General features: G+C 41.2%; 1 protein-coding gene across 3 annotated transcripts; it reads right to left on the bottom strand.

The window, feature by feature from the left end:
- Window positions 1–406: 406 nt before the first annotated feature.
- Window positions 407–26,354, bottom strand: LOC135934636 (transmembrane protein 131-like). 3 transcript variants are annotated; one of them, XM_065476533.1, is made up of 23 exons: window positions 26,164–26,354; window positions 24,885–24,948; window positions 24,753–24,833; window positions 24,246–24,369; window positions 23,932–24,168; window positions 20,934–21,278; window positions 18,730–18,838; window positions 16,645–16,886; window positions 15,430–15,609; window positions 15,120–15,377; window positions 13,439–13,630; window positions 13,160–13,376; window positions 12,563–12,798; window positions 12,375–12,499; window positions 10,904–11,522; window positions 9,695–9,939; window positions 9,111–9,451; window positions 7,965–8,328; window positions 7,171–7,364; window positions 7,016–7,057; window positions 6,719–6,956; window positions 4,739–5,183; window positions 407–3,404 (listed from the first exon to the last, which is right to left on the bottom strand). In XM_065476533.1, exons 1-23 carry the CDS (start codon window positions 26,255–26,257, stop codon window positions 3,267–3,269), a joined length of 5,130 nt encoding a protein of 1,709 aa, XP_065332605.1. In that variant the 5' UTR covers window positions 26,258–26,354; the 3' UTR covers window positions 407–3,266. The 3 variants fall into 3 exon arrangements, with proteins under 3 accessions (XP_065332605.1, XP_065332606.1, XP_065332607.1); XM_065476534.1 differs by lacking the exon at window positions 7,016–7,057 and having other exon boundaries at window positions 26,164–26,353; XM_065476535.1 differs by lacking the exons at window positions 24,246–24,369; window positions 24,753–24,833; window positions 24,885–24,948; window positions 26,164–26,354 and having other exon boundaries at window positions 20,934–21,359; window positions 23,932–24,067.
- Between the last annotated feature and the right edge of the window lie 1,139 nt (window positions 26,355–27,493).

Raw genomic sequence — 27,493 nt, 5'->3', positions numbered from 1 at the left:
AAAATTCCGACTTTTTATAAAATTGGGTTGAAAACAATTCGTAAAAATTCGAAAAATGGTCTGATTTTAGAAAACCGCACACGGGCGGACGCACCATATAAAGGGGCATCGATTGGTACCCAAATCGGCGCCGTCGGGCCCATAGGACCCCGCCTGGGCCCTGAAAACTAAATTTCGAAATGTCACAAATCGCTTTTTTCGACTTTAAAAATCAATAACTCAGCTCCTATGGATCGTACAGTAAAAATCCAAAGTTTATCAGACTGTTCGTGAAATTCTGCATCTTTTCGGCCCTTTTTCCGCCCCTAAACGATCCCAAAATCTGCTTTATATTAAAGATTTTGGGTTTTTTTAATCGACTAGATGAGGAAACGACGAGAGAAATGAAACGAGGCAGCCAAGCGACTTCAGTTTGCATATTCTGGGTGTAAAATTTTATTCAATTTTCCCTCCCAGCGTTCACACATCCATCAAACACAATCAGCTTTGAGCAGGCTAAAAAGTAAAATAGGAAACAAATAAAATTAATGTGTGTGTGTCTTTGGCGACATTATTTTGTGTTGACATCGAATACATACCAAAAAAAAAGAGGAAAATCAGTAAAATCAGAGGCGGGACCTGTTGCAGGACCGACATAAATAAATAAATTAATTAATTAAATTCCCGAATTTATCGCGGGAATGTGACAAGAACGAATTTTTTGTTTGTGTCGGGTCGGACTGCGATGGATGCGCGCGGAGCCGAAAATCCGAAAGAGGTGTGTGCTCGACAACGACGACGACGACGACGGGGCCAAGAGAAAAGAGCAGAGGAGACAGAGGTCCGCCTACGACACTAGTGATTTTATCATTTTTTATTTTCTTTCTTTCTTTCTTTCTTTATTTCGTTAGACAGGATAGGAAGTGCATCTCAATCACGATTTCTGCACAGAATCAGAGCTGGACGAAAACCAATCGAGCTCCTGGAACCCATCAGAGTATTACATTTTTTTAACGAGTGCGCCGTCTTTATTTTCATACCAAATTAATACATTTTTGTTCGGTCGAATCAGCTAGGGATGTGCAAATGCAAAACCAACTTCATCGTGTTAATTAAGTAAATAAAAAACACATTTTAAGCATTTTCTGACTGGATTAGATTCTTAAATTCTGTTAGTTCCGCTCCGTGACACGCCCCTGTTTCAATTTAATTGAAAGAATTCGACAAGAAAAGATTTTCCGTTCAATATTTTGACTAAAATGTCATAAGTTCTTTGACTGTCTCGCACCAACGATCGTAATAATACTTTTCCGTTGGTTACACCCCCCTGCCACGCCCACTTTCTTGGGAATTTTACAGCAATAATTCTCCGACATGTTGTTATTCCAGCTGGACACGCCCCTCCAAAATAAATCATTTCTAATTATTAGTTTAGTGACCTGCCACGCCCCCTTTTCAATTTAATCGAAAGAATTTGACCAGAAAGAATTTTGCGACTTAAATTTTGTGACTACAATGGAGTTAAGTTCTTTTGAATCGTAATCCGTTTGTTACACCTCCTGCCACGCCCATTTTTCTCTGGAACTTCACTGCAATAATTCTCCAACATGTTTTTTGTTCCTGCTACACACGCCCCCTCCAAAACAAATTAATTCCGATTGTTTATTTGTCACTTGCCACGCCCCATTTTCAATTTATAATTGAAGGAATTTTGCGACCAAACATTTGTGACAAAAATGGAGATAAGTTCTTGAAAATTTTGACTGTTGCACCAACGAACGTAAAAATTCTTTAGAATCAGTTGGTTAAACCTCCCGCCACGCCCATTTTTCTCGAGAACTTCACTGCAATAATTCTCTAACGTTTTTTGTTCCAGCTGGTCACGCCCCCTCCAAAACAAATCATTTCTAATTGTTTATTTGTTCACCTGCTACGCCCCTTTTTCAATTTCGACAAGAACGAATTTTCCGACTAAAAATTTGTGACAAAAATGGAGATGTTCACTGTCTTGCACCAACGAACGTAATAATTCTTTAGAATCGTAATCCGTTGGTTACACCCCCTTTCTTGGGAACTTGACTGCAATAATTCTCAGACAGGTTTTTCACTCCAGCTGGTCACGCCCCCTCCAAAATAAACTAATTCTAATTGTTAATTTTGTCACCTGCCACGCCCCTTTCTTCAATTTAATTGAATTTACAAAACAAAATAAATTTTTGATTACATAATCTGACTATAATCAAGTAGTGAAGAATAGCAGAAACAGATAAAAAAATTCCCAGTTTCCGCTTTAAGTTCTATCTCGCAGAAATCACTTCCTGCCACGCCCATTTTTATAAATTCTTGGGTCTGAAATCACTTTCTAACATTTCCAACTCCCGCCAATCCATCCAAACTCAAAACTCCAACAGTTCTGTTGGAGTTTCGCCCCCTGCCACGCCCCTATTTCAATTTCATTGAAATTTCCAATAATTAAATTCAATTTCAACTGATAATTCGTAAATAAAAATCAGTTTTTCCGAGCCTGGCACCAATGAGTGTTCGTTTTACACCCGGTGCCACGCCCACATTTGAAAAGTCGCCATTTTCCGACATTCCATCAAGTTGCATCTTTGCACATCCCTATTCTTAGAGAAAAAAAACATATTTTTAGACCAGAACTTTCCGAAAAAAGAAGCACTCGCATTTGTGACAAATTAATTCTTCCCAACTCAAGTCCAAAAGCGAAAGATACAGAGGAAGAAACAAAAAATAAATCAGTCGAGAGTAGTAAAAAAAGTAACAACAACAATAATTTTGTCATTTTGCGTTTTTGTTTGCTTGTTTTGTTTTTCTCACTTAATCAGCTAAGAAATTAGTCCGCGAGCAGGAACGAACGAACGATTTGAACTGCGCGCCGTGCAAAATCAACCAACCAACCAACGAATAATTAATAAATTAAACACAGAGACAGTTGTAAGTTGAGCCGCGAGTTTGACTTTGTGGTCCAGCGACCTGCGTTTCTTTCTTTGTTTATTTTCTTGCTTTCTTTCAATAATTTTAATTCCGCAATTGGGAAAAAGAGACTGCACGTTCAGATCAAAAGCACGCTCCGCGGAGCAGTTTTACGAGGATAACGACTAAAATTCTTCCTGCGGTCGAGACGGGTGCGACCCTAAGGTAGAGCTCACTTGTGACTAGCAATCATTTGAGCCTGTGATCACGAAAACAACGACGCTGATTCTTTTTACAAGGAGGAGAGGCCGCAAATCGACGCTCTCCGAGCTCTTCTTCCATTCTTCCTCTTCCTAGCCTTGGTTGTTGTTGTTGTTGTTGTTGGTGCCGGTGCCGCCGCTGCTCGAGAACCAGGTGGGCGAGTGCTGCTGCGGCGCCTGCTGCTGAGTCGGAATGCTCCAGAGGTTCGTCGGCGGCTCAAACAGGTTGAACTGAAATCAGAATTTTTTTTAAAAAAAATGGGTTAAACAGTGTCTAGAAAAGGAGAGCGAGAACAGCAGCAGGCGACAGTGGCGACATCGGATCATATCTAGCGAGAGCGGCGAAGCAGACTAGTTCTATAGCAGTCACGTGACTCAATCCCTCCATCTCATTGGCCAAGAGTTTCTTTGCTAACTCCCTTCCATACTCCCTGCATGCTCTTGGCCAATGAGATGACGAGATTAAGTCACGTGACTGCTGGAACTTGTTGTGGTTCACTGCTCTTGCTGGGTATGCGCAGATGTCTCCACTGTCGCGAGTTCCAGCTGTAGTAGAGATCAGAGAAGCAGACGCAGTTCTAGCAGTCACGTGACCCAATCCCGCCATCTCATTGGCCAAGATCAGGCACGCGAATTTCTCGCTTCTCCCTCCTCTTGTAATACCCCCACTCTGAAGACTGAGGAGTGTGACATGCGCACCAGAGTGCCTGCCACTGCTTGGAGAGAGTGGTGGGGAGAAGCCAAGAGAGATGCGCCAATGAGATGGCGGATTTGAGTCACGTGACTGCTGGAACTGCGTGAGCTTCTCTGCTCTGGCTGGGTATGCGCAGATGTCACTACTGTCGCCTGCATCTTTCTTCCCAGACAAAAAGGGGCAATTTTCGAACGCGAATTTCTCGGTTGTTTTATTTCCCGCGATTATGGTTTCAAATTGGGAGGAATGAGCTCCTCGCTAACCCTTCACTTCGTTAAAAGAGATCAAAACGAGTCAAACCAAGAGTATTTTTAGCAAATTCTGTCTGTTTGAACTGAGATTTTCCAGTCAAATGTTTAAAAATGCGTGTTTTTTGAGCTCAATAAGAGATTTTTTCATAACCAAAAGCTTAAATAGGTCTGAATTTTTTACAAAGGTTCACAAATGGTTGGGAACTGTTTTTAAAATTTAGATTTTAACCTATACACGAAGAAAAAAACTCTAAAATTTTCACAAAATGACCGTTATGACCTTTGACCCCAACCAGAGACTTTAATTTAAATGTCATTCGATTGGGCTTGACGAGAAGAATATAATAAACGTTTCTTTATCTCAATTAGACCTCTAAGAGGCAAGATATTTTGTTTAAAAAGTGAATATTTTGAATTTGAAGGGGATGACAAACTTTTTAACCCTTTTTTGGTGAAGTTTTGTCATTCTGTAGGTCAAAGTTTTGTCCTTTTGGATTTTTTTAATAAAATACAAATATTTTAAAAATTTGTAACACCTTCTAAAAGCGAAAAAATTGATTAATTCTGTCCTGTCATTCAATTTAAAATAATTTTAAAAATCATAAGTGAGAAAAATTTACCTCGACGGGGGCGACGGTGGGTTGGTGCTGCGGCTGCGGCGGTGGAGCCTGCGCGGGCGTGTTGGTCCAGGCGCTGGCGCCGCCGCCTCCGTATGCCCACAAACTCTTGCTCTCGGCTGCGCTTGCGGCTGCGGCGGCGGCTGCGGCTACCGCGGCTGCGTCCAGGTGCTGCGGTGTGCTGCCGATGTTGGTCAGCGACGGAGGATCGAACGCCCACGTGTTCCAGGATGAGTTGTTGTCCACGACGCCCGAGGATGAGGTGGTGGGCGTGCTCTGGCCGAACGAGAAGCGGCTCTCGTGCTGCTCGACGCGGCGCCGCCGGTCCGCCAAGAGTGACCGCCACGAGTCGTTCACCACCATCGGAGTCCACGGAGACCCTGAAGACTGGCTCTCCAACGAGTGGTACGACGCGTTGTCGAAAATGTCGCGCATCATCCGAGAATTACTGTTGAAAATAGAATTTTATTAATTTATTTGATTGAAAATATTAATTAAAAAAAAACGCCGGCGAAACAGTCAGGTTGCGCGACCTGAGGAAGGTCGGGGACAGGCAAGGAGGAAAAATAGTCGCTAAATGTGCTCGAAATTAGTGAAAAAAGCATTTAAAATCGGCCTTGGAGCGGTTCTCAGGTCGGGTTACCCTGAAAAAGGTCGTTTGAGTGCCGCAGGTCAAAGCCCTTCCCAAGACCTATCAGATGAGGGTTCGTGGTCGGAGATCGGACGAACGGCTGAATTTTGACAAAAATAAAACCACTTTTATCTTGAGAAGCCGTAAAACCGTACAAAATTTATTTTAATTTTTCTATGTGCGCGAAAAGTCTGATAATCGCTTTACAGAATAGCGTTAGACCTACGCGTGTGACGGTGAAAAATAATCGTCAGGTCACGCGACCTGAGCAAGGTTGGAGACAGACTAGGATAAAAAAAAACCGTCGGGAAAGCATGAAAAATCGGCCTGGGAGCGGATCTCAGGTCGCGGGGACCCTTAAAAAGGTAATCAGGGTACCGCAGGTCAAAGCCCTTCACGAGACCTGTCCAATGAGGGGTCGTGGTCGGAAATCGGACGAACGGCCGAATTTTAACAAAAATAAAACCATTTTCGCCAGAGTCACAAAGCCGAAAATTCACGGAAAAAAAATTAATTTTAATTCTTCTATGGGCGCGAAAAATCTGAAAATCAGTTTCCACACCGGCAGTGGTCCAGCACATGCGATGGAGTCGGTAAAACTGTTTAATTTTCTTCTGTTTGGAAAAAATCGCGGATTTTCGGTTTCCCATGTTAACCTTATGGAGAAAGCACAAAAATCACGTTTTTCAAACTTCAAAATCTATCTCCTGCTAGGATTTTGATTTGATTAGCTCGTATTTAGTCTTAAAATGATCCCAGATAAATTTCGGGTTGACTGAGCAGCCAATTTCCGAATTTTTGCCCTGGAATGGAGATATAACGGGCGTCAGTCATTGAAAATTTCGACTTTTTCGAAAATTGGGTCGAAAAAAAATCGTAAAAAATCGAAAAGTGGTCCGATTATGGAAAATCACACACGGGTGAATGTGTCTCACCAAGGGTCGTCGATTGCTACCGGATTCGGCGCCATCGGGCCCATAAGACTCCGCCTGGGCTCAGAATATAAAAGTTTGAAATGTCCTAAATCGCGTTTGTTCATTTAAAAAAATTAATAACTCGTCTCCTAAGGGTCGTAGAGTAGAAAATCAAAGTTTATCAGACTCATCGAGAAATTCTGAGTCTTTTAAGCCTTTTTACTGCCCCAAAACACCCCAAAATCTGCTTTAAATTAAAGATTTTGGTTTTATTTTTGTCCTTAAATTCACCTATGGGCCGGATTCGATTTCTGACTTGAAAATACGCCTCCCCGCGACGAAACGCAACGATAACTCTGGTTTCGCGCCAAAATTCGCAACTTTTCCAATTTTTTTTACATGGGAAGACAGGGAAGATTTTCGGACAAAGTGTCGAACCTGGCGGCGTCGATGTCGGACCAGTGGAGGTTGAGGCTGTTCTGCTGCAGCTTGGGCGAGCACTTAGATCCAATGGGGCCTGGCAGTTCCTTTTTGACGACAACGTCCGAGTCGGCGAGGGGCGAGAGGACCGACGAGTAGAGCGGCGACGGGCAGGTCGGCGCCTCCACGGGCGACGACGCGGGTCGCGGCGGCGGCGGCGGCGTCACGGGCCGACTCTTCTCAGGCGCCTCTGAAACTGAGACGAGAAAAAAGGTTCAGGAAACGGAGCTGAGGGGCCTGGCGCGGACTAGCTACCTTCCGGCTCACCAAAGACGAAAATATCACAACTTAAAATGTCTGCAATACACCAAACAAACAAATTAAACGGTCAGTCACAGAATTAAATCAAAATAATTTATGTACAGAAAGCAGGAAACGATTAGAACCAAAACAATTAGTTAATAAGGAACCTTTGAAGTTGCTTGGCAGCATTTTCTTGGTCTTGGCCAGCGGCTGCGGCTGAATGAGCATCGGGGTGCCGCCGCGCGGCGCCTTGCCCTTTTTCTTCTTCGGGTGCTCAGGCAGCACCAACGGCAGCTTCTTTTTGTTCACCAGCGGCTCCAACGGCTCCTCCAAACTTCCCTTCGTCTGCTTTGCCTTCGACCTGAAAAAGTTTAAATTTTTAAATGAATTTTTTAACGGGATTTTCATTTAAACACGTTTTTAAAATAGGTTAGTGTTTGTAATTTAAAAATTGAGCTTTAAAACCATATTAAAATTTTTTTTTGAGATGATGGTCAGTTTTTGACGTTTTTCTATTTAATTTTGGTGTTAAAGGTTGGGGTAGTTCACCCTTTAACCCCCTCTATTCAATAGGGGAGGTCGAGACGAGTCTAACGGTGTGTAGTTTGTGAAATTCTGAAGCTTAGAAGCTGAGATTTGGCCGTGAAAAAAAAAGAAAATCTTTTTTCAAGTTTCAAATTTTAAATTCTCAAAATCTCAAAATTTTGGTCAAATATCAGTTAGAAATTTTTGCAAGACCTTCCAAGTGTTTTAGAATTACTTTTGAAGGTCTTTTAAGATTTAAAAAAATTAAATTAATTGAAAAGCTTGTCCAAAAACACAAAAATTTGCAGAAAATTACCATTAATGACCTTTGACCTTTAATATAAACCTTGAATTTGGTAATCTTTCGATCGGGTTTGACGAGAGAAATCCAACGCATATTTTACTTTAGAAATTGGGCCCCAAAAAAAAAAATTACTTGATGCACTTTGCGTCTTCAAGGTCCTCCTCAGTGTCCATCTCGTAGAGGTCGAGCTTGTGCGAGGCCGCGTTGAGGTTTTTCCTGTGCATGGCGAGCCGCTCCTTGTTCTCGAACGGCTCCTCGAGGCTGGGCGTGGGGCTGCCCTCGCCCGAGGTGGTCGAGGCGGCCGCCGACTCGCACGTTGCTACCTTGGACCGCTTCGCCTTCTGCAGAGGTTTCTTCTGCTCGGCCACTGGCTCGGACGCGTCCCTCGACTTCCGGCCGAACATGTCCGTCCAGGCGCCCTTCCGCTTCGCCTCTTTGGGAGGCGGTGGCGGCGAAGGCGGGCTCGGACACGCTGGCGTCACAACTGCTTCCGGAACTGCAAAATGGTTGAATTTTATTATTTAATTTTTTTCTATTCATTGAAGAAGTAGGTCTTCAGGTAGCGCGACCTGAGGAAGGTCAGTGAAAGGTAAGGGTGAAAAATCGTCACCGAGTATCACCAAATGGACTCAAAATTACTGAAAGAACATTAAAAACTGGCCTCGGAGCAGATCTCAGGTCGGGGTACCCTGAAAAAGGTCACCAGGGTACTGAAGGTCAAAGCCCTTCTTGAGACCTGTCCGATGAGGGGTCATGATCGACGATCGGACAAACGGCTGAATTTTAATAAAAATAGAACCAGAATTTCGACTTTTTCAAAAAATCGGCAGAAAAAAATTCATAATAATTATAAAAATGGTCAGGTTTTGGAAAACCGCACATGGGCGGACGCGCCTCACTAAGGCGCATCGATTAGTACCAAAATCGGCGCCATCCGGCCCATAGGGCCTAGCCTGGGCCCCAAAAATAAAAGTTTGAAATGTCACAAATCTCGTTTTTTGGACTTTAAAAATTAATAACTCGGCTCCTATGGGTCGTAGGGTAAAAAACCAAAGTTCATCAGACTCGCCATAAAATTCTGCGTCTTTTGAGCCTTTTACCAACCCCCGCCCGCCCCTATCGCTACCAACACCCCCCAAAATCTGCATTACAATTAATTTTTTTTAATCAAATTTTTGAAAATTTTCTTTCGGGCCGGAATTTTAAGCATTTCATTCAATTTTTGTATTAGTTTGCCTGCTTTTTAATTAAATTACCAATTTAAAAACATTTAAAAACCTTGTGAGACGGCGTCGGCAGAGCTGGTTTGCTTCTTGCTCAGCTTGCGACGGACGACTTTGACGTGTGCGGGTTGCGGCGACATTTTGGTCACCTCCTTGGACTCCTGCAGACGCGGCTTGCTGCCCTCCTCCTCCTCCTTGCCATCCTTCGCCTTTGAGGCGTCCGCCATGCCGCTACTGCTGCTGCTTTTCGTCGTCTGCGAGGTCGGCGTCGAGTTCGTGGAGGACGAGGACGAAGAGGAGGAGGACGAGGACGAGCTCGAAGACGTGCACAGTGCAGAAAGAGACGATGACTGCTGCGGCGAGGGCAAACTCACTCCGTTGCTGATCACTTTGTTCCTAAAAATTAAATTAAATATTAGAAAATAAGTATTTCTTATTTAAAAGAATGATTAAAACAATTTTTTACGATCCAATTTGGCGCGCAAATGGTTCGAATCTATTGGTCGCTACGGCGCATGCGTCCTCCTTCTGACGGGACAGGGGTGACGCATGCGCAGTAGCGATCAAAAGGTTCAAGCGTTGAGCGCATGCACCAAAGGAACGAAATCCCTAAATAAATAATCCAAATTTGTGTTCTACTTTGAAAATGCGGCTGAGACGTTGGTGAGGCTCTGTTTGTGGATGCGTTCGGCCTCGACGAGGGCGCCGGCGATGATGAGAGCGAGCAGGACGAGCATGAAGAACAGCACGAACATGTAGATGTTCCGTTCCCAGAGTGGGCGTGGCAGGGTGCGAGAACACGGGCCCAAGAGCTCGGTCGGCACCGTGGCCAGCAGCGTGTAGTTCATCACGCCATTGTCCGCCCCGCCCACACTCGTCGAAACCTGAAAAAAGCGTTAATTTAGTTGAAAATTGTTTCCTTTGAACGGATTTTGGTTTTTAAAAATGCTAGATTTTTTTATGTGCGTGAAACCGAAATATTCGGCGTCCAAACAGAGGAAATCGGCCACTGAAGAAGGGGGCGTAACCGAGGGAATACAATATGGCGGTGAACCACGCCCCCTAAGAGCGGCAAAAGCTATGCAATGCGGTTACACCTCCTTAAAAATTCGTCACAAAGATGTTCTTGAAAAAGCATTAAAACCGGCCTCGGAGCGGATCTCAGGTCAGGGTACCCTGAAAAAGGTCGTTAGTGTACCGTAAATCAAAGACCTTCTCGAGACCTGTCCGATGAGGGCTCGTGGTCCACGATTGGACAACCGGACGAATTTAAATAAAAAAAAAACAAAATTATGACTTTTTTCAAAAATTCGTCCGAAAAAAATTCGTAAAAATTCGAAAAGTGGTCCGATTTTGGAAAACCGCACACGGGCGGACGTGCCAAATTAAGGGGCATCGATTGGTACCAAAATCGGCGCCATCCGGCCCATAGGGCCCCGGCTGGGCCCCAAAAATAAAAGTTTGTAATGTCCCAAATCGCGTTTTTACAACTTAAAAAATTAACAACTCGGCTCCTATGGGTCGTACTACGAAAAACCAAAGTTCAACAGACTCGCCGTAAAATTCTGCGTCTTTTAAAGCCCAATTGGCACTTGGTTACGCCCCCCTCTTCAGCGGCCGATTTTCTAAAACGTCTATTTAAGCCCAAAAAACACGTTTTTGGATCAAATATTGCATTTTCTAATGTATGTTCTTGGCTAAAAAGAAAATTTTTGAGTGGAGACGCTAGTGGCGGCCATTATGCGCGGCCTGCTCAGGTGACGCCGTGAGATTTTTTTAAAAAAATATCGTTTTTTTAAACATGCTGAATTGAAAAAAATCTGAATCAATTTTTTAATATTAACTGACCTTGAGGACTCGTTGGACCTTTGCCAGGGTGAAATCCGGCGTGAAAGCGAGCTCGATTTTCCTGCTGCCGTTGACAGGGAGGAGGAAGGGCTGGCAGTGGGTGACGCGAAATCCGTAGCCGACGCAGGGCTGGTCGTCGATGGTGAACTTTGACACGTAGACGGGCAACTCTCCGGTGTTCCTGGCCGTGAAGGAGCGTCTTACGCTGAGCAGGGGCACGATTCCAGGGCCCCAGCCGCCTTTCCGGCATTCCTTCTCGATTTTCTTGCTCATGTCGAACTGCAGCGGCGGCGACGCGCCCGACCTGCGATTTCCGAAGCGGAAGTGGGCGACGGCGCCCGCCCCCGACAGCCGCACCGCCTCCAGCACCGTCAGGTTGTTTTTGACGAAGAGAACGGCGCTGGCGGCTTGCGCCTCGCGCGGCCGGTACTCCACCACGGCCGGGTACGAAACGCCCGGGCCCAAAACCACCGTCACGCTGCCACTGTGCGCTCGCACCCCCGTGAAACCCTCCACGTCCTCCGATCCGTCCAACCAATTGAGGTTGTCGGAATCGGAGGGAGCGCGGGACACGCGGAACTCGCCTCGGTCCTCGCCAGACGCGCTCGGAGGCTGTAAACTGGAACAAGAGGAATAATAGAAAAAATCATTATTAAAATTAAAATTGACCAAAAAACTTAAATATTATAAGAGCTAGGTCTCAGGGTACGCGACCTGCGGAAGGTCAGTGAAAAGTAGGGGTGAAAAATCACCGCTGTGTATCGTAAAATGTGCTCGAAAATGCGGAAAAAGCATTAAAAACCGGCCTCGGAGCGGATCTCAGGTCGTGGTACCCTGAAAAAGGTCATTAAGGTTTCTCAGGTAAAAGCCCAATCAAAGACCTGTCCAATGAGGGGTCGTGATCGACGATCGGACAAACGACCAAATTTTAATAAAAATAAAACCATTTAGTTTCAAAAATTTGACTTTATCGAAAAATCAGCAGAAAAAAAATCTTAATAATTCGAAAAATGATCCGATTTGGAAAAACCGAACACGGGCGGACGCGTTTCACCAAGGGGCATCGATTGGAACCAGAATTGGCACCGTCGGGCCCATGGGACCCCACCTAGGCCCCAAAAACAAAAGTTTGCTATGTCACAAATCGCGTTCTTTCGACTTTAAAAATTGATAACTCGGCTCCTATTGGTCGTAGAGTAAAAATCCAAAGTTGGCTAGACTCGCAGTAAAATTTCGCGTCTATTGGACCCTAACACAACCCTCGTCCGCGCGCCGCCGCCACCACTAAAGGCCGCAAAATCTACACATTTAAAAAAAATTGTTTAATTATTTTTTTTTAAAATTCACCAGTGGGTCAGATGGCGATTCTAATTTGCAGACACGACAAAACGCATCAATAACTCAAGTTTTGCGCCAAAATGCGCAAGGACAATTAAATTTTAATCATTTTCTCAGCGGTTCATCAACTCACTCTTCAGGTACAAATTGCAAGATCTCATCAGGCGGCGCATATAAGTCTCCGATGACCAACTGCATGATCAGCGGACTGTCCGATGGGTTGTGGAAATGCAGCATCAGCTTTGAAGTGTTCCCCACCTGAAGAATAGAATTTTTTTAATCACAAACAAAAAACCAAAAATGTGACAAAAAATTCTTCACCTGCGTGAGTGGAAACTGGATGTGTCGTTGGCAGGAGAAGAGCGACGGCCAGATCAGTCTTGTGGCGAGGGGCGCCAGGTGGCCCCTGACCTCGGTGGTGTCCAGTCTTAGAGTTGTGTTCAGCCAGAGCATCGACTCCGACGCCGAAAAACGCGCGTACAGCGTGTTCAAGATCTCAACGTCGCTGCGCCACGTGCTCGGCTTCAGGCTCAGACCCTCCAACCACTGCGTCCCACCTGAAATTGTAGAAATAAGGTCATAAAGAGCTACAGGAAGTTTTTCACTGATAATTGATAACTCGGCTTATATGGGTCGTAGAGTAAAAAAACAAAGTTCATCAGACTCGCCGTAAAATTCGGCGTCTTTTAAGTCCTTTAGCCACCCTCTATTACCCCTAAATCTGCGTTAAATTAATGTTTTTGGTTCACTTTTTTTCTTAAATTTACTTTTCGAGCATTTTATTCTAATATTCGTGTTTAATGTAGATATTTTTATACAGTTGTTCTTAAAATTCCCACACAAAAATAATAAATGAAATTTGGCAGTTTTTATACCTCCTCCTCCTCCTGACAACAGCCAAGAAGAAAATAAACCAACCTTGCGTTTCGTAGTCGATGCCGAGGTAGCAGACGCCGGAGCAGGCGAGTTGCGGGTCGAACATCAGCTCGCCGATAATCGACGAAGAAAAGGGTTTCACGCCGACGTCGGCGATTTTGACGAATTGCACGCGCTGGTCGCGTCCTCCGAGAGAAACCACTTTCATGTGCTGCTGAAACTCCGAGTGCAGCTCTAGCTGCTGCACTGACGTCCGACCCTAAAATTAAAGGGTATTTTAATTTCCATATCGGCCAATTATAATTTTCCGAAACAACTCACCGGAAACGCGTCGTCAAAGAGGATTTCGGCGGGTTCGAGGCGGAGCTGTCCCTTGGACACCTTGAGGCGGAAGGGCAGCAACACCGACTCGAATTTCGTCTTGACTACCAGCTCACCGGAGAAGTAGCCTTCCTCGTATCCGGTGCGCACTTTGAACTTGAACACGGCGAAACCCTTCGGCGGGATCGTGCTCTGCGGAAAGAAAATAATTCAGGTTACGTCACGCAAGCTCGAGCATCCAATGCCACCGCAGTTACGTCGTCATTATCAAGTTACATGTTTTGTTTTTTTTATTTTCATTTGCTCGCTTTCGTCACCGGTTTGAGAATATTTTTGCCTGGGAAGCTGTGCCATTTCTGTTTCCTGGAAATCCGTGTGTGTGTGTGCACGGGAAGTGTCCACACACAGCATCCACGTTGGAAACGGTTTACAGCTATATAGGCCGTCGAATTGGCTGGAAATGAGCTTTCAACTGAGTAATATTTGAAATTCAAACTGGTAGCATTTTCAGCGCAAGCAAATAATTTTCATGCTGAATTTTTGAAGTAAAAATTGCTCCAAAATCCATCTAAAATTATTTTCCCTATTTAATTATTTAAGGACCAGCTGAAACCGCATTTTCAAAGGTTCCAGTTGATTTCGGAGGGTCTCGAAATAGATTTTTCAGGTCAAAAACGTTTTAAGACGTGTGAAAGAGAAGTAAAGCAAATCGCGCGTTAAACGTTTGAATCTTTTATTCCCTACTGCGCATGCGTCCTCCCTCTGACGTCACAGAGATGACGCATGCGCAGTAGCGATAAATTCAAACGTTTTGCGCGCCAAAAAACCGTGCGTTTGGTTTTTCACGTCGAAAAACATTTTTTTTCGGCCTGAAAATTAATTTTTCCACCTATTTTGACCTTTAGGATGCGATTGGAATAATTAATTCAAATATTAAGAAGCATAAGTGCACGCTTTTCTAAAATCGAATAATTACAAAGGCGGTTTCAGGAACACTCATCCTTTTATACCTTAAAAAAATACCTTCGAAAGAGAATTAAAATAATTCAGGGTCAAAATTAACCAAAATGGCACGTATAGGTTTTGCGGAATTTATTTCTGCGTCTTTTGGCACCATATTGGTCCATTTATCTCGAAAATTGTAGGAGGAGATAATTTTAGAACGCCACCAAAAATGGTCCAAAAATTTAAAAAACAAATTTTTCAATAATAGCTCAGGTTCAGGGTACGGTCCAGGGTTGCAAATGGTCAGATGTGATAGAATTACCATTACACACCATTTGGTACAAAATTTTTTGAAAATATCTATAAAAATAGCCCGAGTTATGAGGGTTTGAAGTTTGAAAAATAGCCTTTTTAGCCAGAATCCTGTACGAACAACATTTTTTCCGACATTTTCATTCGGAATTTTTCTTGTTTTTAGCTCTCGGTTAACTCTAAATAATACCCAAAGAAAACAAACCGAGTTTCAAGACCGTGGGTGCCATAAAAAATTAAAAAATAAATTCCAGCGTTTTACGTCTCAAAAATATTACAAAAGGCAAAAAATTATTTATTAATTCATCGATTTGACGGATTTCAAGTCATGAGGTCTTAAATGAAACCATTTTCAGGGTTCCGTACCCCGAGCAACCTTATTTCGATTTTCCCAGCGCCATCGACCATGAAAATTTTTGCTCACCTCAGTGGACAAATTCATGGGCGTCTTGATCCACTGCTGCATGACGTCTCTGTTACTGGATTTGCCGGTGCCGACGAGGACGAGCGAGGTGTCCAAATCTCCACCTCTCAGCGGCTCGACGTGGATCGACTTGACGGCGATCGGCACCGGGTTCGGGTTGTACAGCATGAACTCGACGCTTCGTTCCCTTCGCGTGCCCATGAGGCCGAGGTCGAGCGTTGGCTCTTCCTCCTCGCCCCAGTCCCTCTCAGCAATCATCTGATCATTAATCTTAGAGTCAATAGGATTAATTCAATTTAATTTAAATTACCTTGATGATTTTTCCGTCGTAGCAGAGCACCGGCACCGAGAGAACCGACACATTGGTCACGATCTCCAGCGACGACTCGAGACGGAAACCCTTCGGAATCTGAGATTTCGGCTTCGGCACCAGCTGGAAGAGGACCGTGTTGGCGCCAGACTTTACGGCTTGTGCGGAAAAATTTTGGACCTGCAGAAATACAAAATTAGATGTTTAACGTGAAAATGGCAGGATTTAAATTAGGTTTAGGTCTCGGATTTTGATGAAATTTGGAAAATAGGTCACGTGGAGCTAGAGGAAGCAATTTGAACGTGAAACTGACTCAAATTTTGATTTTTCTGAGGTGGAAAACGTAGGGAACGAAAACGCGGGAGATACAAAACACAACTTTTTTAATATTATTTTATAAAAGAAATAAGTGGCCGAGGTGCAAGTGAAACCGCAATCTAGGACCTCAGGTCACGCGACCTGAGGAAGGTCAGTGAATGATAAGAGTCAAATATCGTCGGCAAATATGTGCTTGAAAGTACGGAAAAGCAGTAAAAACCGGCCTCGGAGCGGTTCTCAGGTCGCGGGGACCCTGAAAAAGGTCATTAAGGTTTCCCAGGTAAAAGCCCAATAAAAGACCTGTCAAATGAGGGGTCGTGGTAAACGATTGGACAAACGGCCGAATTTATATAAAAATAAAACCAAAATTTTGACTTTTTCCCAAAATTGGCAGAAAAAATTCGTGAAAATTCGAAACATGGTCCGATTTTGGAAAACCGCACATGGGTGAATGCGCCTCATCAAGGGGCATCGATTGGTACTTGAACCAGCTCCGTCCGGCCCATAGGGCTCCGCCTGGGCCCCAAAAAGAAAAGTTTGAAATGTCACAAATCGCGTTTTTTTCAACTTTGAAAATTTATAACTCGGCTCCTATGGGTCGTAGAGTAAAAAACCAAAGTTCATCAGACTCATCGTGAAATGCTGAGTCTTTAAGGTCCCTTTCAGGAGGGAAACAAGTTTTTATTTTAAATTTAAATTACTAAAAAACCGCGGGAAAACCAACAGACCCGGCAAAATTGGCTAAAATTAAGGAAATAACAAAATTAAAATATTTCAAGCATAAAATATATCGCCGCCTTGAATTTTAAAAGACTTTTCAATTTTTAAAATAATAAATTCAATATAAAAAAATTTAACTTTATCACAAATTGACCATTAAATAATTTTAATACCGACCTCGAAGTACTTGGCAGCCTCCGGCGCGAGGGTGACGTTGCTGACGACGACAGGGTAGTCGAAGGTGTTGCGCAAGGTGAGGTTGCGCGGCGAGACGGGCTCGTCGCAGCAAAAACTGGCGAACGACGCGTTGTAGTGCAGGCCGCCGGGCAGCACCACCACGTGGTACGGGATGACGATCTTGCTCTTGCCTTTCACCACGATCGAGCCAGAAAAGTGCTTTTCTTTGTACGCAATATCAGCTGCGGAATTAAAAAACAAAAATAAAATGCGTAAAAAACCTGTTTTTGGTTACGAGAGAATTTCGTTTTCTTGGAAATAGCGATGGTGACATGCGTGTTGGGAAAGATATCAGGCAGATAGTGCGCGTCGGCCGCGAGTCGGACGACAGGACAGGCGTCAAAAAAGGGAAAATTGTGTGCGAGGTTATTTTTGTTTTGTTTATGAGGAAACGCTTCTTTTTGCAGACGGTTTAAAATCCTTGGCGTTGGATTTTTAAATTTACGACACTTTGGTCATCAGAAACCGAAATTTATTTTTTTAAAATCAACCCCTTGCAAATTTCACCCCATTTTCAATCACAAACAATGACGTTAAATTATTTTTTATAGGAATAAACTGATTTTATCTCGATATCTTGATGTAGGTCATATAAGGGGTGAATTTTGAGTGTATATTTCCAACCCCCTTTCGATTTCAACCCCTAAACAGACCCTAACGCACCTTGTCTCTTGTTCAAAGCTCTTTATCTTCAACCAAAAATTATTTCATGCATAGACAATTTGCCATTCTAATTTTTCATCCCTTAAAAACCACCCCTTTGAAAGAATTTCTAATTTAAATTAATGTTCATCGCGTTATTGGGCACTTTTCAATAAAGAAAAGAGCCGGAACGAATTTTATTGAACCATTCGACCCTTCAACCCCATAACCACCCCCTAAAAAATTTTGTGACCTAATTGCTTAATGTTTTAGACAAATATTGCTGGTTTTTGGCTAAAAATTTTTAAATCAAATACAAGAAATTCTGTCACAGGGATGAATTGACTGGTTTAAGGGGGATGAATTAGGGTTGAACCCTGATAAAATGGTATATAGTTTTTTGGAGGGTGAACTGGTGGATGTAATTAAAGAATGTGCTCTAAATTAGAAACATTTAAACCAAAAAATTCAATTAGGGGTGGATTTAGAGGGTAATTAAGGGGTTGAAATTAAAAAATAGTAAAATTGATCGCATTAAATCCATCAAATCCAGGTTTCAGTTTGCGAAAACAGGATTTTTACAATCTTTGGGGAGGATTGAAATGGAAATTCCCCTAAAAATCACCCCTTAATTTCAACAAATAAATTTTTTCAGCGTCGTTTAGGATGAAAATTACAAAAGATGGATTTTTCCCGCCAAAAATAATATTTTAAAGTTGTCAGCTGTGAAAACAATCAACACATTTTGTTAAAAAGTAAACAAACTTTGACAAGAAGCGAAGGCCGTTAGGAAAACGATCAAGTTGCCGCACGCATAGACGCGCGATGAAGCGGCGGCGAGGCAAAAGATAAAATTCCAGCACATTATTCGTCGGCGCGGCCGCTGCTCTAATTAGGCAAAACCGGGTTTCAGGAAGCGGCCGCCGCTGCCGCCGCCGCCGCCGCGGCGACGCAATAAAAATGAGTCACAAAATTCGAAACGTCAGCGCCCGCCGCGTAAAACAACTATAAAATATCGGCCACGCAGCATAAAATAATAATAATTATATGGATTTTAAACCACCAACCATCCTCGCGTGCTGCTAATTTTATTATTATTATTATTATTTCAGCTCACGCTCTGTGGTGCAACGCAATCGATGATAAAAAAAAAATAAAAAATAAAAATTCAGCAGGTGTCGGTGGTCGACAAACAGCTGTGTTGATAATCTTGTTTGTAAAGTTATCGCGCTTGCGGCCGCCGCGAGGAATCAGGAATCAAGTTTCCAGCTGCATAAACGTTTAAATAAAATTTCGAAACAGCGATGGCTGAGCGCGCTTCCGGACCGAGCGCGCGCTGCCAGAAGAGAGAGAAATTTTTCCGCGTTTTAAAATTCTACTCACGGTAAAACGTGATGCTCGCAACTTTGGTTGCCACTTTTGAGTCTGGTGGGACTTTTAAGCTCTCGAATTCTACTTTGACAGCGTCGCTTGCTGGAACCGTGTATACATTCTGAAACACAAATGCACAAAATTAATTAATTGGAATGAGGAAATTTTAAATTAATGCTACAAATCATGAAAATATTTTTACAATCGAACGTTTGATAGTTTTATCGCGGTTTAGTTTGTTTTTACGCACTACGCAGATAAAAATTTTATCAAAAATTTTACAACTCTAGAAGTGGAACGCTGTGAAATTCGCCCCAATTTCTATGGATATAAAAAATAGACGCAATATTTTTTATTATTAATTTTTGAGGTTAAATTTCTTTATTTTCTCTCGTAGCCTCAAATTAAAAAATAAAATCTGAGAATAATTCTTTAAAGAAACGTGAAAACTCCGTGTTATCGGGGTTTCCAAGCCCAAAATAAAAATTAAGAAAGAATTTCCAAAGTGATTTTTCAATTTTTGTTAAGAAAATTACACCCTGATTTCGTTCCTGAGCACCCTGAAGGGTCAAATCATACATTTTCTGAAAGCTCTCGATTTGGCCGTTCCAATGGTGTGCAGATTTTGCAAATCAAACCATTACAGAACCCGTCATGTATCGTTAAAGTGGTCAAAAAATGGAAATTTTGTGATTTTGTTCACTCCCGGACTACCCTGACGCCAGGGTAAATTTTTTTTGCCTCTTGTCTGATCTCAGAGGTGTCCCAAAGCGATTAATGAGAGTAAAAATTGAATTTTGAATTTTTATAAATTTTGAACTAAATTTAAAAATACCCTTTGACCCTTTACAATTCAAAACCTGAAAGTTTCACTACACTGAAGAGTTCTGGGCATGTTACACACACTTAGGGCAACATTTTATTCCATACATTGACAGAAATTAGTCCAGCTGTTTTTGAGAAATTCAAAATTTAATTGCAAAATTGAACATTTCTCAAATTTTGGAAATTCCTAATTTTTTTGCAAATATAAAAGTTGTTGGCAATTTAATTCTGCATCTTTTGGCACCAATTTTGATATTCTAGCTTTATTAGAACTCGAGATAATCTCAATTTTGTAATCTTCGAGTGGTTAATTTTCCCAGATTTTCCGGAAAATCGTCATATTTATTAAAAATATTGCTTTTTAAATTTTTCCTTAGAATTTATCTAAAAAATACACCGATTTTTCCAATAATTCTAACTAAAAATAAATTTTCAGTTTATTTTAAGAAATCAGAAAACATATTTTCTCAATAAAATAAAAAATACCGGCTTCTTTATCTTCGAGAACGACAATTTAATCGAAAAAACATAAAAACAAGTCAATTAGATACTGTAAAACACAATTTAAAGCGTTAGAAAAATAAACAGCGATAAAAATTCCCTAACGATTCGTATTTTTACGTTTAAAAAAAATTATTTTATGATTTTTGATCGCTCCAGGGCTACCCTGACGCCAGGGTTCGATTTTTTCACCTATCCTGATGGTCTTAACAGACTTCAGAGGTGGCCCAAAGCGTAAAAATCTACCGATCGGGAAATTTTGAATTTTTTTCAATTTTGACCTGAATTAAAAATACCCTTTGACCCTTTGTGTTTCGAAACCTGGAAATTTCTGGGCATGATGCACACACTTAGGGCAACATTTTATTCGATTCATTGAAAAAATAGGTCCGGCTGATTTTTAAATATTCAAATTTTAAAAACAAAATAAATAATTAATTAAATTTAGGACATTCTTAATTTTTTTGCAAATATTTATGACGTTGGCCATTTAATTCTGCATCTTTTGGCACCAATTTTGATGTTCTAGCTTTATTAGAACTCGAGATGATCTCAATTTTTTAATCTTCGAGAGGCTCATTTTCCAAGATTTTCTGGAAAATCGTCATATTTTAATTAAAATATTGTTTTTTAAATTTTTCTCTACAACTTGTCGAAAAAATACACTGATTTTTCCAATAATTCTAACTAAAAATAAAATTTAATCTATTTTTTAGATTTCAGAAAACATATTTTCTCAATAAAATAAAAAATACCGGACTCTTTATCTTCAAGGACGACAAATTCATTGAAAAAACAACAAAACAAGTCAATTAGATACTGTAAAACACAATTTAAAGCGTTAGAAAAATAAACAGCGATAAATTCGTATTTTTAGGGAAAAAAAATACCTGAATGACGGCGGTCTTTTTGCCCGAGTTGAGGAGGCTGACCGAGAAGCGCTTGGGTGCGTACTCGGAGCCAAGGACGCCGAGGTCGACGGCCGGCTCTGGCGGGTAGAGGCCCGCGGAAGGCCCGACCTCGACCTCGAAGGGCACGACGAGGTGCTCTGCCGTGCCGTTGACCCTGATGCGCAGGTAGCACGTGTGGTTGCGCTGCACGTTGGCGCGGAAGCTGGCGCGGATGACGGCCTTGGTCTCGAACGGCTGGATCTGCCACAGCTCCTTGACAGCCTCCAGCTCGCCGCTCGGCAGCTCCAGCTTCACTTCGCCGCCGCTGCTGTAGATCTCCATTATCTGTGGTCAACACACGTTTCACTCTCTTTCTTTCTTTTCTCTCACTCGGCACCAAATTGACACACAGTTTAATTATCTGGTCTAAAACAAAAACGCGGCCAAATTAGAAGGGGGATTAGTCGGGGGCGTTTTGGGCATCAAACAAAAATAATGGAGAAAATTTCAAAAATTATTTTTCATTCCGGAAAATGAAGCAGCGGTAAAATTAAAACAAAGAAATCCTTTTTTTAATAAAAAATAATCAGCAGTAGAAAATTGAGTTATTTTCCATTTTTTAAATAATTTAAACGTCAGAATTAAATTAAAAATCTCTTCAAAATAAAATAAATAAATCAGATTCAGCAGTAGAAATTCGAATTAAATTATATTTTAATTTAATTAACCGGCAAAAATCCAGAAACAATTCAAACAATAATTTAGAATCTCTCAAAAAAAGAAGAAAAATAAATTGGCAGCAGTAGAAATTTAAACTGTTTTATTTTTTTAATTCAATAAACTAACGAAAATCTAGGAAATTGAGCCATGAGACCAAAATTCTATAAGATTTTTCATTTTGCAAGCACAAAAAATTAATTTAATTAATTTTAGAAAATCATTTTTTAAATAAATTTACTAAGAAAATATTGGTAAAAATAGAGATATAAGTAGAAATTTAATTCAGAATTATTTTAAATATTTGAAAATCGGTAGAGAAATTTCCTGAAAAATATTTACAACTCAAGAATAATGAAGCAATGATGAAATCGAAATGGAATCTTTTTATTTAGACAAAAAACCAAAAGTTTAGCAGGGAATATCAAAAAGTTTGAAGCACCACATAAATCTAATTCGATTAAAAATTTATTTAGATAAAAATCAGAATGTGCATGCAAAAATCCAGAAAATCAGAGCAAATTAAATTTTGTAATGTCCCAAACTGTAATTTAACCGTTTTTAACCCCTCCTTTAACTTAAAACCACCAGAAAAAAGTCAAAAACGCAGGTCGAAGGTTTAAAAAGGTCGTTTCAGGTCCAAAAAATTAAATTAATTCGCAAATTTGCAAAACTCAAATTTTTTTCAGTGTCCCAAACTGTATTTCAACCGTTTCAAGTCCCTCCTTTCACTTGAAACCACCAGAAAAATAGTGAAAAACGCAGGTCGAAGGTTTAAAGAGGTCGTTTCAGGTCCCAAAATTTAAATCAATTCGCAAATTTGCAAAAAATAAAATTTTTTTCAGTGCCCCTAACTGTAATTTAACCGTTTTTAACCCCTCCTTACACTTCAAACCACCATAAAAACTGTTAAATACAAAGGTCAAAAGTTCATAAAAATTAAATAATTCGCAAATTTGCAAAAATCAAAATTTATCAGTGTCCCAAACTGTATTTCAACCGTTTAAAGTCCCTCCTTTCACTTGAAACCACCAGAAAAATAGTCAAAAACGCCGGTCGAAGGTTTAAACAGGTCGTTTCAGGTCCAAAAAATTAAATTAATTCGCAAATTTGCAAAAATAAATTTATCTTAGTGCCCCAAACTGTAATTTAACCGTTTCAAACGCCTCTTTTCACTTCAAACCACCGGAAAAATTGTTAAAAACACAGATTGAAGGTTTAAAAGGGTCTATTCAGGTTCAAAAATTAAAATTAATTCGCAAATTTGCAAAAATAAAATTATCTTAGTGCCCCAAACTGTAATTTAACCGATTTTAACCCCTCCTTTCACTTAAAACCACCAGAAAAATAGTGAAAAACGCAGGTCGAAGGTTTAAAAAAGTCGTTTCAGGTCCAAAAAATTAAATTAATTCGCAAATTTGCAAAAATAAAATTATCTTAGTGCCCCAAACTGTAATTTAGCCATTTAAAATCCCTCCTTACACTTAAAACCACCATAAAAACAGTTAAATACGAAGGTCAAAAGTTCATAAAAATTAAAAATAATTCGCAAATTTGCAAAAATCAAAATCTATCAGTGTCCCAAACTGTATTTCAACCGTTTCAAGTCCCTCCTTTTACTTGAAACCACCAGAAAAATTTTATTTGAAAAATATCAGAATATACAAAGCCAGAAATTCGGACCAAAAGTTTAAAATCTCCCAAAAGAGAAGAAAAAAATCAGCAGCAGTATAATTTTGAAGGAGTTTCTTCTTTTTCCAATTAAATTAACTGGCGAAATCCAGGAAATTTAGGCAACACCAAAATTCTATTTAATTTTCAATTAAAAATCAGTAGAGAAAATATAGAAAAATGATTATGCTCAAAATTATCACTCAACACATTAAAAAAAGGTTTATTAAAATTTTTCCAGAAACAAAAATTTAAAGAACATCTGGAAAAAACCGATGCAGAGGTAAAGGACCTTTTTTAAAATAAAAAAATCCTGCGCATTGGAGTCGCGCCGAGGAATCTAATTAATAAATTAAACTTGAATTAATTGACAAAATCGATATGAGCAGCAGTAAGAATTCTTTCTTTATAAAATTTAGTTGGTGTATTTTTTTAAATTTTATCGACGTTCCAGAAATAGAATCTAATTAAGCCTGTTTTTATTTATTATGAAGCGTTGTCCTTATCTAAAAATGTTGAGCTAATTGGAAAAATCCACACCAACAAGATTTATTTTTTTCTGTAAATTTTTTATCGACGTTTGTGAAAAACAGAATTTCGTGGCTCTTACTTGGATGGGGTTGGGATGGGGGTTGTGCACGTGGATGAGGGGTGAGAAGCTGGCGTTGATGGGCATCTGGAGGCCGACGAGCGGTCGCAGGCGGTAGGGCGAGCTGACGCTGTTACCCTTGACCTGAAACTTGATTGTGCCCTCCGAGGTGTGGATGAAGAGCAGCGACTCGGCCACGCCCTCCTCCCGGCCCAGGAACACGACGCTGAAACTCGTGTTGCCCAACGGCGGCACCACCTGAACAAACAAACAAACAAATTGTCGAAATAATTTCCGCGCAAGCATGGCCGCCGTCGGCGTCCGGCCGAATTTACCTTGTCCTCGAAGAAGGAGCAGTGGAAGTGCGGCGTCGTGCCCGATATCGAGGTGAGCTGGATGGTTTTGTTGTTGTCAGTGTTGAACACTGTCACCTTTTCCTGGTGCGGCACCCCCAGCGGTCTGAAATTAAAAAATTCGACACAAATTCTTTGGAAGCGCACCCGCCATGGTCAACCAAAATTGGAAGGGAGCCATGTTTATTAACAGACATATGTTCACGAGACACGCTTGTCACGGTTTTCACTATTTGATCTGTAATAAATTGACCTATCACTCCTGCGCGAGTGAGGGCTGCGAGTGCAAATTCTGTGATATTAAACAAATTAACTTTGACCATTTTTTTGAATGTGTTAAGAACAATCTGACGTTGTGCCAAGCCGCCAAAGCAAAAACGAGCATTGATATGTGATTTAATTACTCTGTATTTTATGTCTGTTGTACACCTTTTGGTGTTTAATAAATATTTCATTCACAAATTCTTTGAAATAAAAAAACAAACAAACCTGTCCTTGAAGTCCAAAACGCGGGGCGCGAGCGAAAGAAGAGAGCTGGAGGCGAACACGTCCTCCTCGTATTTGGAGATCCTGTCCGAGGATTTTTATTAATAAAAATAAATTCAGGGTGATAATACGTACCTAACACCATTGTGAAGGGCGTCTACCTGCAAATTCCTCACGTCGATTCTTTGGGGTATGTAACCTGAAAGCAAATTAATGGTATACGTGCCGGTTTCACTTTTCGTGTCTCACTTTCTTTCTTTCGACTAGCTGACGTTATTTAAGCGTCGATTGTCAGGTAGCACCTGCCCCGCGTGCATTTCGTTATCAAATCTGCCGTTGAGACACTTCAAAACGGGATAATTCGCAATATTTGCCAAAAGTTTAAAATTTTCCAGTGGCCCAAACTGTAATTTAACCGTTTTGAACTCCTATTTTTACTTCAAACCACCAGAAAAACAGTTAAAAACAAAGGTTAAAGGTTTAGGAAGATCGTGTCAGCTTCAAAAGTAAAAAATAATTCGCGAATTTGCATCAATTAAATTTTTATCAGTGGCCCAAACTGTGATTTAACCGTTTCAAACGCCTCTTTTCTCTTAAAACCACCGGAAAAATTGTTAAAAACACAGATTGAAGGTTTAGAAGGGTCTATTCAGGTTCAAGAATTAAAAATAATTCGCAAATTTGCAAAAATCAAAATTAATCAGTGTCCCAAACCGTAATTTAACCGTTCCAAAATTCTCCTTTCCCTTAAAACCACCAGAAACACAGGCCAAAGGTTAAAACAGGTCGTTTCTGGTTCAAAAATTTAAAAGAATTCGCAAATTAGCAAAAACTACAACATTTCATTCAAATTTTCAGTGTCCCAAACCGTAATTTAACCATTTCAAGCCCTCAATTTCACTAAAAACCACCAGAAAAACAATTAAAAACACATGTTCGAGGTTTAATTAGGTCGTTTCAGGTTCAAAACTAAACAAAACACGGAAAAATTCGCAAATTCGCAAACATCCCAATTTTTCAGTGTCCCAAACCATAATTTAACCGTTTCGAATAGCTCCTTTCACTCAAAACAACCAGAAAAACAGTTACAGAAGACAGGTTGAAGGTACTAAAAGGTCTAGCCAGGTTGAAAAACCAAAATAAGGCGAGAGACGGATTCGCAAGATTCGCGAGTTGACGACGTGCCACCTGCCAGATCGCGCGCGGGTGCACCGCATTTAGCATTTAGCACGCAGTCGATATTAATTACAATTTGACCAGGAATTAAAAATAGAAATTAAAGTTGCAGACTGCCTGCCTGCCTGCCTGAGTGCGGACGAGAGAGATTCGCGAGTTGGTGGTGGTAGTGTGCCCGTGCCCGTGCCCGTGCCCGAGCGAGCGAAAAGTGGCCACTTTTGCGCCACTCGAGACTCACCGTGACTGTTGCCGTGGATGAAGTTGCATGTGTTGATGATCACCTCGGACAGCGTGATCAAAACCACGAGACCCCACACTGTTAATTCAGCCATTCTCGTGTTTTTCTTGTGCTCGCTGCTGGCTGACTTACTCCATACGTACTTTGTTTGTCAATATCTCGTCACCAGCAGAGGCGCTCCCGTCGCTCTATTTTGCAGCAGCATGCGCCCCAGAGGGGGGAGCCACGTGACCTCTGACGTCACGCCCCGCGCGCGCTCTACGCCTCGCTCGCTCCTCGCACGTCCAGCCAGCCAGACGAAGACGACCTAGGCCTATTTCGCGCGCCGTCGGCTCTGGCTGGTGGCGGCAAATAGTAATAACAACACACGTCAATGTTTGCAATGCAAATTGGCGCCAGTTTTTTTTATTGTGATTCATATTGCTGGAGGCAAATAAACCGTGACTCGCGTAGATAATGATACGCATTATTTGAAGAACTTTTTTTATTAAAAATTCTTTTAAATGTGAAGTTTAAAGAATGGGATTCTTGATAAGAATTAACTATAAGTGATTTAATGTTTAATTAAGACAACAAATATATCCCTCTTGAGAATTTATCTGAATGACATTTGAAAATTCGCACCGTTAAATTGGGATTTTAAGCCATTTTGCGTTAAAAATTCTTTCAAAAAAGAGATGGCGCCACTGTTCATTCACGACTTAAAGGCGGTTCCGTATTCTTTGCTGGAAATTCTCAAAAGAATCTATGATTCTATGCAATCAAAGCAGAAATTGGGTAAAGAATTTTTGTTCAAATAATTCTTTGAATATTTTTATTCGTTTTATACTGGTTGGCAGCACTGAATTTGGATTAGGGATGTTTTTATATTAAATATACTTGATTTTTTGGCAGATTTTTTCATGTATGCGTGAAACCGAATTGTTTGGCGTCGAAACAGCCGAAATCGGCCGCCGAAGGAGGGGCGTAACCGAGGGGGAATGCAATATGGCGGCGCGGACATGGCAGAAAAGCTCGCTTGACACTGTTCACCGCTCATAGAGGGCGTGGTACGCCACCATAATTCCATTGGATACGCCGCCCTCTGTTGCGACCGATATCAGCTGTCCGCTGTTTTGACGTCGAATATTTCGGATTCACGCACTTAAAAAAATCTGCCAAGATCTGTAGTATTTTATATATACCAAAACCCGGCCAAAGGAAACATTCCTGTGCCGCCATTAACAAATTAGAAGAAAATTGTGCAGAATAATTGATTTAGTGGTTAAAGATACAACGATTAATGGGTAAAAATTCCTTTGATGAAGTTTCTGTGCACATAATATGTACC

This window comes from Cloeon dipterum, chromosome 1 (assembly GCF_949628265.1).
Source record: "Cloeon dipterum chromosome 1, ieCloDipt1.1, whole genome shotgun sequence".
NCBI lineage: Eukaryota > Metazoa > Arthropoda > Insecta > Ephemeroptera > Baetidae > Cloeon > Cloeon dipterum.
This window is presented reverse-complemented; position numbering and strand designations above follow the sequence as displayed.

Bases quoted from the DNA above. Each gene is read 5' to 3' on its own strand.
- LOC135934636 (XM_065476533.1), bottom strand. From the start codon at position 26,257: ATGGCTGAATTAACAGTGTGGGGTCTCGTGGTTTTGATCACGCTGTCC. The intron at 11,523-12,374 runs GTGAGTTGATGA...CTCTTGTTCCAG, and splicing joins TTGCAATTTGTACCTGAAGA to TTTACAGCCTCCGAGCGCGT. The intron at 3,405-4,738 runs GTAAATTTTTCT...TTCTGATTTCAG, and splicing joins CCACCGTCGCCCCCGTCGAG to TTCAACCTGTTTGAGCCGCC.